The sequence below is a fragment of the Syzygium oleosum genome, unplaced genomic scaffold (genome assembly GCF_021117445.2).
Source record: "Syzygium oleosum isolate NSW1041296 unplaced genomic scaffold, Sole_v2.1 Sole_v2.25, whole genome shotgun sequence".
Taxonomy (NCBI): Eukaryota; Viridiplantae; Streptophyta; class Magnoliopsida; order Myrtales; family Myrtaceae; genus Syzygium; species Syzygium oleosum.
Genome location: NW_026607509.1, coordinates 4,142,170 through 4,155,857, shown reverse-complemented (window position 1 = coordinate 4,155,857; position 13,688 = coordinate 4,142,170). Strand labels below are relative to the sequence as shown.

Genomic DNA, 13,688 nt, shown 5'->3' with positions numbered 1-13,688 from the left:
AGTAGGAGAGCGAGAAGGGAACAATCATGCATAGGGTACAGAGGTACGTGTGGTATGGATCTGGGGTTTTCCGTCATTTCTCGGACTCGATCTGCAGGCCCTTCCTCAAGTCCCCAGCTCGCTCTTCCGCCGTCTTCCTCGTCGTCGCCTTCCTCCTCGTCAGCGCGTTCCTCTCCACGCGCCTCCTCGACTCCTCCTCCTCCTCTGTAAGTACGTCTCTTCCCTAATTTGTCAAATGCCTTCACCTTTTTTTAATCACCAATAGCATTTATTTTCACCAAACTTCTGATATGACATGCCCACTCGCAGTTCATCACTCCATCTGCAGTTTCAACTCTTTGCAAATCAGTTGTCACATGGGTCTCTTTCATTCCTTTTGTTAATTACATCAATGAACCATTGTGTGTTTACATGGAAAAAACAAGAACAAAAAAAGACTTCTTCGTGAATAAGCTTCGATGGTCACGATTTCCCAAGCCATGACCGATTGTTCTGCAGCATCGCTCAGCAGCTCCGGTCAGTAGTCACCGTCGATCTAGGGCGTGTAGGGGAACATGTCGAACGATCTAGAAACCATTCTCGCTATTTTGTTCACGCTTTTAGTTTGATAGGGTTCTTGCAAAAAAATAATTGAGCTCTCGGGTAGTGAGTGGGTCGTGACACGCGACGCACGGTGTCGGTGACCGAGCCAAGGTCGGGTCGGTTTCGGGGACGCGTGTCTTCTCCTCGTTTGTCAGTAATCGGGACGGAACTGACCGACTCGTTCCATGATTACCGCCTGATTTTCCTATACATCCGTAGAATTTCTTATGTCCAAAAGTTGCTCGTGTGTGGGGTCCCGCGACAACTGTTTCTGCCTGCCATTGTCAACCCATTTCTAAGGAATCTGCCTGGCCCACGGGATTCTTAACTTTGATCATCGGTGTCGTGAACTAATGATGGAAACACTGCACTCTCAATGCTTTTAACCGTGTAATTAGTACTTTGTAATCTAGATAATTCCAAGATAAGCATGTTCAATTAGTGCACTGGACACTCATCGATGCTGGTGTGCTCTCTATGTTGACACTTGACAGTCTATTAGTGCGGCACCGAGGTCCATCGTCAACATTGCCACCAGCCACGTGTACCCTCGCAAGCCCCCTGCAATCCCCAAGAAGCCCCGGAAGAAGCTCGAGATCCCCCTAGACTGCGCCTCCTACAGCCCCAACCGAACATGCCCCTCCAACTACCCCGCTTCTCTCCGGCCGGAGCAAGGCCTCGACCCTTCGTCGGCTGCCGCGTGCCCGGAGTACTTCCGATGGATCCACGAGGACCTCAAGCCGTGGGCCCGCACGGGCATCACGAGGGACGCGGTGGAGCGGGCCAGGAGGACCGCCAACTTCAGGCTGGCGATCGTGGGCGGGAGGGCCTACGTGGAGACGTATCAGAAGTCGTTTCAGACGAGGGATGTGTTCACGTTGTGGGGGATCCTGCAGCTGCTGCGGAGGTACCCGGGTCAAGTGCCCGACTTGGAGCTCATGTTTGACTGCGTCGACTGGCCGGTCGTTCATTCGAGGCTATACCGCGGGCCCAATGCCACAAGCCCGCCACCTTTGTTTAGGTACTGTGGAGACGATGCCACGCTTGACATTGTCTTCCCTGATTGGTCCTTCTGGGGCTGGTAAGACTACTTCCGTTCCCTTCTTTGAAATTATTATCATGGGTCTTGGTGTGACGAACATTACTAAAAGATGTGGGTAAGTCACATGTGATGTGATCCGTGCTGTGTAGGCCTGAGGTTAATATAAAACCGTGGGAGTCTTTATCAAGGGACCTCAAAGAAGGCAACAAGAGGGTTAAATGGATGGACAGGGAACCTCATGCTTATTGGAAGGGAAATCCGGCTGTTGCTGCCACCAGGCAAGACCTTCTCAGATGCAATGTATCTGCCAAACAAGACTGGAATGCTCGTGTTTTTGAGCAGGTAAATATATGACATCCAAATGTGGTTCTTGGGCTGTGGCTTGAAATAAGACTAATGTAATGAGTTATGCTTTCAGAAATAAAAGAAGACGGTTTCTGTGTGGTTTTGAAAAAGATCGGTGGTGTAGGCTGTAGTTGATAACTTGAACAAACTTGTGCCTTGTAATGGCAGCAGAGAAAGAGAGCAATGCACTTATGAACTGAAGTCAAACCATTTTCTCAAATAGAAGTGTCGTTGTTTATGGAGCTTTAGAGACCGTTTGGTAGCTACATATTCATTTCATCTTCAACTTTCTTTTAGTAAAACAACTGGACAAGATAGATCCCGCTATATCTACATAACAGTTAGTCAGTCATGCGGAGCATTATGATAAGAGCAGAATACTATATGCAGGATTGGATCCGAGAATCAAAGCAAGGATACAAACAGTCAGACTTGGCAAACCAATGCATTCACAGGTTAAACCGAATCTTCACGTTCACTTCTCTCCAGATCTTGTAGTTTTTTTGAGTTCTGTCTCGCTTCTGTTCTTCCTTTGTACTGATTCGCACATCTTGCTCCGTTATAAACAGATACAAAATATACATTGAAGGTTCGGCGTGGTCTGTCAGTGAAAAGTATATCCTGGCTTGTGATTCGGTCACTTTCGTGGTCAAGCCCCATTACTACGACTTCTTCACCAGAGGTTTGATGCCGGTCCACCACTACTGGCCCATTAGGGAGGATGACAAGTGCAGATCCATTAAGTTTGCCGTGGACTGGGGAAACAGCCACAAGCAAAAGGTAATATTTCTAAATTCTGTAATATTTAGCTAGTTCATTAGATACCAACACTACTGTACTTTTCAATGCAATACAACAAGTTCCCCTGCCATAATAATTGCTGCATATGATTTTGGCTCTCGGATCATCACTGTGGACCGGACTTTCTTTATCAGGATTGAACTTGGTCTTTTACATCAAATAGCTTTCCTTATTCAACTATTTTTCCGATACTTAGGCACAGGCCCTTGGGAAAGCGGCGAGCACTTTTGTACTAGAAGAGTTGAGGATGGACTTGGTGTATGATTACATGTTTCATCTGTTGAATGAGTACGCCAAGCTGTTGAGGTTCAAACCCGTTGTGCCCAAGAACGCAGTGAAATTCTGCTCCGAGCACATGGCTTGCCAGGCCGACGGGTTGGAGAAGAAGTTCATGGAAGAATCGCTGGTGAAGGGACCTGCCGATACATATCCTTGCAAATTGCCTCGTCCATATGATGCTCAATCGCTCTACGCGATCCGCAGAAGAAAAGAGAACTCGATCAAGCAAGTGGAGATATGGGAGAACAAATACTGAGACGGTCGAAACAAGTCCTAGAAAAGTCGGCTCTTTGTACATTTCGCGTACGTGTACGATGAATTCGTTTTTGCGGCACATCTAAAGTCTTTTCAACTTAACAGCAATAGCAGATAAGCAACATATACACCGTATTCTTAGATTCATACAAAGATGAGGTATAATACCAGGATATTCAGATATTTGAGTCACCTTCCCCTGTTTCCAGATGCACACAGCATGTGTAAGGCTTATTATAGTGAACTGCGGGAATTATATGTATGTTTTGTAAAAAAACGTCAGTCCATCATCTAGCTGCATCAGTAAGATTTTGGAAAAAAAGAGAGAAGCAAAAAGATCATGTGTTTTCACAATGGTTCTCTGCAGAGGAGTTTGAGAACTTTCTCGCTACATGTTTCTCTCCATTGAGTGCGCATGTGCACATAGGGCTACGTATCAATGTATACTAAAAAATTGCCCCGCGCAAAAATAAATAGATTAACAACAAACAAGTTGATAACTATTTTCTCAGTAAATAAAAAAAATAAATTTGAAACATCGCCTATAGTTATTACCACAATCACTTTTACCGAAGTCAAAATAAAAACAGTTCACCATTTGACTGCAGGGTTTTGCATATCTAACTATGTGAAATTGTTGCAGGAAAAGTGAATCCAAAATAAAACGTCTTTTCCATTCAAGTGTCGCGTTTACTTAATTTCACTAATGGTGCGTGATAAATTAATGATTCCTTAAAGTTTTAATCAATAGTTGCTTTTCATTTAATGTAATTGAATATGATGGTCTCATAAAGCATAAGAATTATCTCATAAAGCATTAATAATCAGAAACTTCAATGTGTTTTTTCCATTGGCAAGTTCAACATGTTATTTTAAATTTATCGACTAAGTATAGTTATAATATGTTTTATTTTATAAACTTTTTTGTGCTTTTAAATCTAGTTGAAGATATAATAGTTGGGAAAATTGTCAAAAAAGTCCTAAACCTATTGTACGGCGGCCAATTCAGTCCTAAACTTTTTAATTTTGCCAATTCAGTCCTAAACCTTTCTAATTCTTCCCAATTCAGTCCTTCCGGCCAATTTTGGCCGGCCGGCGCTGACGTGGCAATTTTTTTTTTCAACTTTTTAATCTTTTTTAATCTTTTTTTTTTTTTTTTTTTTTTTTTTCTGATTTCTTCCTCTGGCCGGTCCGGCGACCAGCGACCGGCGGCCGGCTAGAGGGAGGGCCGGCGAGGTCGACCTCGCCGGCCTCGCCGCTGCGAGGCGAGGTCGACCTCGCCGTCGCTCGGGTCGACCTCGCCGTCGCGACCCGGGCGACGGCGAGGTCGACCTCACCGGCCGGCTGGCGAGCGAGGCCCGCGACGGCGAGGCCGACCTCGCCGTTGCACGGTCGCGACGGCGAGGCCGACCTCGCCGTCGCTTGGGTTGCGACGGCGAGGTCGACCCTCGCCGGATGGGCGAGGCTCGACCTCGCCGTCGCGACCTAGGCGACGGCGAGGTCGACCCAGCGACGGCGAGGTCGACCCGGGCGACGGCGAGGTCGGCCTCGCCTCAGCAGCGGCGAGGCCGGCGAGGTCGACCTCGCCGGCCCTCCCCTCTGGCCGGCCGCCGGTCGCCGGACCGGCCAGAGGAAGAAAAAAAGAAAAAAAAGAAAAAAAAAAGATTAAAAAATTGAAAAAAAAATGATAAAAAATTGCCATGTCAGCGCCGGCCGGCCAAAGTTGGCCGAAAGGACTGAATTGGCAAGAATTAGAAAGGTTTATGACTGAATTGGCAAAATTAAAAGGTTTAGGACTGAATTGGCCGCCGTACAATAGATTTAGGACTTTTTTGACAATTTTCCCTATAATAGTTTGGATGCTCATTAATAGAAGTAATTCATTATAACTATTTGTTATCTGGATAATATCTATCCTACCAATTTAAAAAAGTTACTAATTGCAATGTTTTTCCATGGAAGATTTTTCTTTTGATTTTTTTGATTTTCTATGATTTTCATAGAGGTCCCATTATATTTTTTGATGTAATTACATAGATAATCCTTGAATTTTACTTCAATGTTCCATTAGGTCAGAAAACTTTTATTTATTTCAATCCAGTTCTTGAACTTTCAAAAAAATCTGCTCAATATAATTCTTTCGTCACGTATATCGCCATGTCACGAGCATATTTTTTTGACACGGCCTGCCACGTTAGGGTTTATTGGATCATAATAATGATGTGTGGTCAACGATGCATTGAACCGCATCTATGTACGAACAAAAGCGGACCATTTATTCATCCAATCTGAAGATATATCTTCACCACGATAATACATGGAAGACGATCCCATACACATTATCTGGATTATGGACCGGTGCTTGGGTGACTGATCCTACATACACACTCTTAATTATAAGGACTCTATAGATTAAAGCTCGCCCGTCAAAGCCATGCATGCACACACGCCAGAACGTTAACGCAGCACTCGAAGACGGGTATCTACTTTTTGATCAAACCGATCTACTACATCGTAGTACGTCTGTTCTGAACCAAGGCCTGCAAACTTCCACATCTGATCGGTTTTGAGGAAAGTCGATTAATAAGGAGACATTGCCGGGGCGACGATAAACTTGACGGGGTGGATCATCGGCCCTGGAGCAGCCATGCCTGAGCTCCGGATCTCTGCCATTCCTCTCCGGGTGTCTTCTCTCCCCGCTTCACAGAGTTTAGGAAGAAACACTCCTGCACAGTGCAGCAGAAGGGGAGAAAACCTATGAGATTCGTATGTTAAAAATAGAGAAAACCGAGAGCTTGGTCATTATGTCTCGACTTTCTCCGGACAAATCGAGTGTGCATGTACTTTGGTATCAAATCCAGAGAAGAAATGCATTTGAACTAATGCAATTCAATCTTTCACGGTGTGTAGAACCATGGCTAGTCATCTGTTCTATATATTTTGCTCTCGTTAATATCATCATATTTTCATATATCATAACTTATAACCTTTGCAGCCCCACATATTAAGATCGATAGTTTACATTTGTCAGGTCAGGTTGTTGTCCTTTTGTTAAGTAATTTCTGCGCGAGGGAGAGTTCTTATAAAATGGATTCCTTCAAACAGTATTGATAATTAAGAAGATTCACTCTGCAACGTATATGACCATTTTTCTGTTACCTTCACCCGCAGCAAGATTGAAGTAGAGATCGACAATGTTAGGGCAACTTCCATAGCACTTGGACGAGCAAAGCTGTTGTGCAAAGCGAGGCTCCAGTAGAGCATCTGATGCGATTCCTAGAGTTCTACGCTCAACCCCACATGATTCGACGCACTGATCTGTCTCAATGTAGTCCCTCAGGCCCCCGGCTTCAATGCCTGATTGGCGACAAGTGTATGGTTCCTCCCCGCTCCTTCTCACCTGCTTCTCCAGCACGCAACGCTTGCCGGGGGATGACACTGCGAATGCGCATGAGTCGTGGTCGAGATTTTCACACACTATTCCTCCTGCATGGATTATTCCATCAGATTGTATTAGTTCGCACATGTCCTACCAAAAATTAGATTTCAACATAACATGCATATAAAGGAACATGCATTCCAACGATCTGCAAGTGTAAGTACCTTGGCATTTGTTATTACTTTTAAATATCATAGAAAATATCATCTGAAATTTCATGTAAACTTTCTTTCTCTTGCCCTCGGCTACAAGTGTATTTTAGTAAAATCTCTTATATGCCAAGTTTCTATTAAGTTCAGTGTCTGCAGAAAAAGTTCGCTATAAGTGTCGTTAGTCCATGAAATGCATAAAATATATTAGCAAATGCGAACTAATTAAACACACGTCTTCCGAGGCTCGTAAGGACTTTTTCCTACATGATATGCCTAACAAAGATCCTTAACGACATTGAAACGGGCTGGTGTGAAATAGTGGTGTGTACCTAGTGTTCTGGTGACGCAGACGGCGAGTGTAAGAGTGAGGATCACAGCAAGAGTGTTAAAGCTCAGACTCGAAGCCATTTGGAAGCGCTTTTGACGGAAGAAGGAGAATTAAGAGATAAACAAGATTTAGTGGGAAGTGTTATGCTTCTGTCCGAGCTAGGACGAACGTTTTGAGTGTATATATATGCGTGTCGGAGGGTGACTAAAGAGAGAAATTAAGGTATTCAAGTTTGAAAAAGAAGGAGAACAACTGTGACAGTGAAGTCTTGTAGATTGAATCCTAGTTTAGACGCATGTGCATGTTGGTCTTTCTTGGCTACGACTCCATGGCCAGCCAGGCGATGCCGTTAGAGGCGGTCATCACCAGTCAAACACCGCCATCAACGGCGGAAGTTTCTGTCTCAAAGGCACAGGCCTTCGGGGTTATGGAATCAGACTTTTCAGAGCCCAGATAGCAATCATAGCATGACGGGTACGGTCATGTTGAATTTCTGACGGTTGCATGTTGATCACAGGTACGTGGGCAACCGGATTTGAGAATGTGGAGACGGAAGGTTTTGTGTTTTTACTTTTTTTTTTAGGAACGATGTCACATTTGATCCCTCCATTTTTGTCCCAAAAATTAAAATTGCCTCTGTTTTTTTTTTAATGTTAAAAAGCCTCTTTCGATTTTTAAAAACTGTCACCGGTAGTCCTTCGTTAAACTATTTTTCTTGTTGGTCGATTTTTGTTGACATATATCGCAGAATTGTTGACACGGACGTGGAAATACATATGTCATGCAATGATTTGCTCAACGATAATATATGCAAAATAAGAGCCACATCAAACAGGGAGAGAGAGATGGGCATGGGGTCCATTGCAGCCGCCATAGTCGCAGGCTCAAACTCAAGCTTGCGGCAATCATGGATCTTCAAGCTCAAGTTTATGGATGCCATAGCCACTTGAGCTCATGGCCATGGGCACTCAATTTGAAATCGAAATGACTATGAGCGCAAGATTTTTCGAGTCGTAGAGCTTGCGGTGATCATGTATACTAGATCTTTTCGAGATTGGCCTTGAGTTTGAGCTCTTGGCGGCCATGGCCACTTGAGCTTCGATTCGCGAAACTCAAGGCCATGGTTGCTCGATTTGAGCTCTCAGCCATGGCCACTTAATAAATGATCGTAAATAATTATGTCATAAATTTTATATTATTGTGGGTGTTTTGTTGGTTTTCTTTTCGTTGATCTTTTTCTTTATTTTGCTTTTATTATACTCACATTGAAGGAATTTCATTGTAGGATTAGAGGTGATTCTCCTTTTGAATTTCCCAAGGAAACCAGTTGAAGGCACCGTCTAAGTGGAACAGTGTCGTTAGGTAATCTTTTCTCTACTTTTCAAGCATCACCTCATCGTCACAGGCCCCTTTAGAAAGCCATCATCCTAAAATATTTGTAAGCTCAATTTAGAGTCACATGAAAGTTTCCCTACTCAGTTCAGTAAAAGCTATACCATCCATGTGTACCGCACCTAATTTTGGTATAACCCATTGATTAGAAGTGGACCCGTTCATCCGCACGGCGGCTTGCTAGCCTCGCCCAAACCCCGCCCACAAAGATTTGGTCAGGCACTCATCACTTCATAGACGAATTTAACATACTAATCTTGAGAAATCTAGGGTTACTTCCGGGGAGGAAGACCATCTTTCTGGGAAAATTGTCAAAAAAGTCCTAAATCTATTGTACGGCGGCCAATTCAATCCTAAACCTTTTAATTTTGCCAATTCAGTCCTAAACCTTTCTAATTCTTGCCAATTCAATCCTTCCGGCCAATTTTGGCCAGCCGGCGCTGACGTGGCCATCGGTCGTCCGGCCAACGCTGACATGGCAATTTTTTTAATTATTTTTTTCAATTTTTTAATCTTTTTTTTTTTTCTGATTTCTTCCTCTGGTCGGTCCGGCGACCGGCAGCCGGCCAGAGGGGAGGGCCGGCGAGGTCGACCTCGCCGGCCTCACCGCTGCTGAGGCGAGGTCGACCTCGCCGGCCTCGCCGCTGCTGAGGCGAGGCCGACCCCGCTGTCGCCTAGTTCGCGACGGCAAGGTCGAGCCTCGCCGTCGCCTGGATCGACCTCGCCGCTGCTGGGCGAGGCGAGGCCCAGCAACGGTGAGGCCGACCTCGCCGTCGCCTAGGTCGCGACGGCGAGGTCGACCCAGGCGACGGCGAGGCTCGACCTCGTTGTCACGAACCAGACGACGGCGAGGTCAGCCTCGCCTCAGCAGCGGCGAGGTTGGCGAGGTCGACCTAGCCGACCCTCCCCTCTGGCCGGCCGCCGGTCGCCGGACCGGCCAGAGGAAGAAATCAGAAAAAAAAGAAAAAAAAGATTAAAAAATTGAAAAAAAATAAAAAAAAAAATTGCCACATTAGCGTTGCCCGGACGGCCGGCGGCCATGTCAGCGCCGGCCGGCCGGCCAAAATTGGCCGGAAGGACTGAATTGGTAAGAGTTAGAAAGGTTTAGGACTGAATTGACAAAATTAAAAGGTTTAGGACTGAATTGGCCGCCGTACAATATGTTTAGGACTTTTTTGACAATTTTCCCCCATCTTTCTTCATAAAACAATGCTTATTCATAATCAAACTGCCCTAGGCCAAAGTTGGGCACGGCCTATAATGCCCTAGTATCAGGGGCACTCTCTAGAAACCTCCCTTTTAACATCGAATGTGAAATTGATGAACGCCCGATTGCTTAGACTTCACTTATTAAATTATATCGAACAAGAGAATGATGGCATATGAAGAGAAAAGGTCGTCCTAAGCGATGAAAAATGTGCTTAATGGACTTTCTCGAAAGCCGCCTTTTACGGCAATTAGTTACAAGAGAGATGGTCATTTTGTCAGGACTTGGCCTCTTAAGTTCGCTGAGCATCCACCAAACTTTGCCCGATATCGACAGTTCCAATAAAGGAGGAGGACTGGCTAAACTTGTGATATCTTGAGTTAAAGTTGATACTCGCTTCTTACAATTCAAAAGATGTTTGGTGGGTTAGGAAGGAGATGACTTCACATGCATCTCGAGGCGCGTGACTACATTGACTAGCTAGCTACAAATTTGCCAAGATGCATGTTGCACGAAATTATATTATTCGGATGATATATATTTTTTTTTGTTGAATGGGTGATATATTAAGTTAGTCACATCTTGATGAAACATTTGTTGGTAAAATGAGAATGGTCATATGGAATTAGTTTTTATTTTATTTTTTCGATAACCGATGTCGAATGAGCACTCGGAAACTCCTTTTGAGGCTTGGCCCGTGTGCTGGTTAGATCTTTATAAGCATCATTATTAATTGAATCGGAGGGTATGGGGTAACAAAGTTAGACGTGATTGCACCACTCTAACTCACTCTCTCCGTTGTAGGGTTAAATGAGCACTAGTTTGTAGTCGAGTTACACTACCATATCCAGGTATTATGGCATTAAAGCTCTAGTAGATTTAATGGGTATATGCATTAGGCAAACTAATGGTGCGCTTGAATATTAATTAAATGACACCTTCCTCTTAACAGTGGATAGAATGTGAACGAGAGAAGGCTGATTTTGGGCCAGAATTTGGGCTGACATCATCGTCGTAGGAATGTAAGCCCAAATTAGATCAATGTTTCGGCCTGTTAATATTACTACATGGTGCAAAGTTCCATTTTATGTGCTGCGTCATCGATGTTCTTGAACACTTATCGACCCTTCAAGCCTCATCTATCCTTCAAACTAAACATAATTTGTTTGAGAATTATGAAGATTCAGCTTAGGCAGTAAAAGTCCTAATCTACTAATTAGATTCTCGTGAGCTATAAAAAATGAAGAGTGCATACATCTACGTACGACGGACCACGACAGAGCCTACCTACTTGACCACGACGGACCTATATAACCTGGCTAGTTCTAGTTACCTTCTATCACGAGGAGCAAATTGCTTTGAGCTGAGAATGTTGTTGAAGTGAGGTTCATCTAAATGGATTACCTTTTCTTCCGTCTCTAATTGAAGGAAATCGAATCTCTGATTAGTAGGTTACAAATATAGACATCATTCACGTACATGTAAACTTAATCAAAAATAAATTGATGTGTATCCATGTTCGTAATTATCAATTAGAGAATAGTTGGAGGAAGCTGGGGTCGAGAAAAATATGACACTATATATATGTATGTACGTATATAATTTCTGTGTTGTATTAAATTGTTTTAGGTATTTCACTACACACTCGCTCCCTTTCCTCTCCTTGTATTTGCAAGAGGAAAATTACCAAAAAAATCCTAAACCTAATGTATGGATGCCAATTCAATCCTAAACCTTTTAATTTAGCCAATTTAGTCCTAAACCTTTTGATAATTTGTCAATGAAGTCTTTCTAGCCAATTTTGGCTGGAAATTGCTGATGCAGATAATTTTTTGCAATTTCTAAATCTTTATGTATTTTTATATTATATTATACTATATTTTTTCTTTTCTACTTTTCCATTGTGGCCAGTGAGCCTCGCCAGCCGTTGGCGAGGGCTCGTAGCCAATGAGGCTTGCCGAGGTGTGGCCTCGAGCCTTGTCTGCCACAGTGGAACAAAAAAAGAAAAGTAAAGAAAATATAAAAAAATTCAGAAATTATTTTTTTTAAATTTACAAAATTTGTCCACTTCATCGTCGGTCGTGCCACATAGAATGGGTGGCGTCCACGTTAGCGATTTCCTGCCAATATTGATCGAAAAGACTACATTAGCAAATAATCAAAAGATTTAGGACTAAATTGCCTAAATTAAAAAGTTTAGTACTAAAATTATCTCTATTTGCAAGTGTACGTATTTCAGTTCTCGTTGGATACCAAAAACTAGCAAGACTAAGGAAAATTGCCCGAACACATAATCGAACATAGAGTGCATTTGTTTCGTGGAAAACGAATAATTTGAAAAATATTTTTCTAAAAATGATTGATTGTATCGCTTACAAAAATAAATGAAAGAAAAATATTTTCATTGTTCATAATAATGTTGAGATATAAATTGTTATCGATAGTGAAAATATTTTTTATTAACTAATAATTATAAGCGATATAAGCGATTATTTTTAAGAAAATATTTTTCAAATCAATCATTTTGTGCGAGACAAACGAAACCTTAATAACTAAGTGATTTCACGTGGTTATCCAATTCGATGGACCTTTTCGAATGGCATGACATCATCGATACAAATGTTCGTAGGCGTATTCATGCTGTTTTTCTTTTGGTCGAATGTATTCATATTTTTTTTTTTGGTTGGAGAACGTATTCATACTGTTTGGTATATGATAATTTGCATGCCTAGAGACGTTTTGCATCCGAACTATGAGATTCCTCGTGCATTCTTGCTTTGGTCTGGTCTGATGACAAGCGGCCATCTTCAATTAATGTGGCTAACCGGATCTCTAGTCTTAATCGAACATCTGTCTTGTTTTTACAATGCACTTTAAAAATGATTAACTCACAGTGCTGGAGAAAAGATCTTTTGCCCCCCGTCCCCCACTAGTGCCTCATCACACGCCACGTGTACACAGTGTCTGACTACGATGTCCATTGGTTTTGGGGCAAATCAGAAGGAGCCGTTTTCTCGATGCCGGCCAGTTTGACTTTGATATCCCAGCTTCTAAAAGATTCTACTCTTATCTTATATACAAAAACAAGAAAAGTCTTGGTGGACCGCGAATCGTTCCTACCCGATAAGAAATTTCGTTAGAACTATTACGTTGTTCTGATTGCCATTCGTTGGGAATTTACTCGTTGGCTCTCGTATCATCAAATTCAACTGACTTGAAAAATCATATATTTAGACATTCAAAATCCGTCCAAACGTTTTTATCTGTAATCACTGGTGAATAAAAAGCAATACTAGCCAATTGTTACATTCAAGAACTATTTGCTTATGGAGCAATCGTCGTTGCTTAAGAAAATTTTTTTGTATAGCTTAACTCATGAAATTTGTATATTGTCTGTTTAAGGAATAAAAAGTCCTCTTTCGAATGTGTGTGGACATTATCCGAATTAATGATAGTTGCGAATACAATTGTTTTCAAGGTCCACTGATCCGGTAGGACAATACAAAAGTATACGACCAAAAAATTATTAATAAATCTCGCCAAAAATATAATCTCTCTCTTTTGAAAGAGGAAATAGGGCATGAGGTCAAAACGAATAGGTCTTCAAAATTGAAGCAGCCATCCCACTGGTGGATTGATTCAAGCCACCGAAGCAACAGTATTCAACCAAAGATAAATAGGTGCAACAATAGTCTAGAAGGTCCAATAAAAATCTCTAGGTAATGTTGAATTAATGTACATGATCAAGCTAGTCCTCAAGCATATGCTTTTTTTCCCTTTTCATTTTGCTTCTTTTGTCAACGTGATTAGCTATATGGTTCCTTGATAGGCCCACATTTCTTCAAAAACTTTGATTTTTACATGGG

General features: G+C 42.6%; 2 protein-coding genes across 2 annotated transcripts; one reads left to right on the top strand and one right to left on the bottom strand.

Annotated features, from left to right (window-relative positions):
• The first annotated feature begins 26 nt into the window (after positions 1 to 26).
• LOC115671584 (uncharacterized) lies at positions 27 to 3,487 on the top strand. Its single transcript, XM_030593218.2, has 6 exons — positions 27 to 206; positions 1,077 to 1,663; positions 1,774 to 1,966; positions 2,360 to 2,424; positions 2,539 to 2,749; positions 2,967 to 3,487. The coding sequence occupies exons 1-6, from the start codon at positions 27 to 29 to the stop codon at positions 3,303 to 3,305; spliced, it is 1,575 nt and encodes a 524-aa protein (XP_030449078.1). The 3' UTR covers positions 3,306 to 3,487.
• A 2,072-nt stretch (positions 3,488 to 5,559) lies between these two features.
• Positions 5,560 to 7,373, bottom strand: LOC115667824 (uncharacterized). Its single transcript, XM_030589367.2, has 3 exons — positions 7,225 to 7,373; positions 6,464 to 6,790; positions 5,560 to 6,030 (listed from the first exon to the last, which is right to left on the bottom strand). The coding sequence occupies exons 1-3, from the start codon at positions 7,301 to 7,303 to the stop codon at positions 5,885 to 5,887; spliced, it is 552 nt and encodes a 183-aa protein (XP_030445227.1). The 5' UTR covers positions 7,304 to 7,373; the 3' UTR covers positions 5,560 to 5,884.
• Positions 7,374 to 13,688: the final 6,315 nt, after the last annotated feature.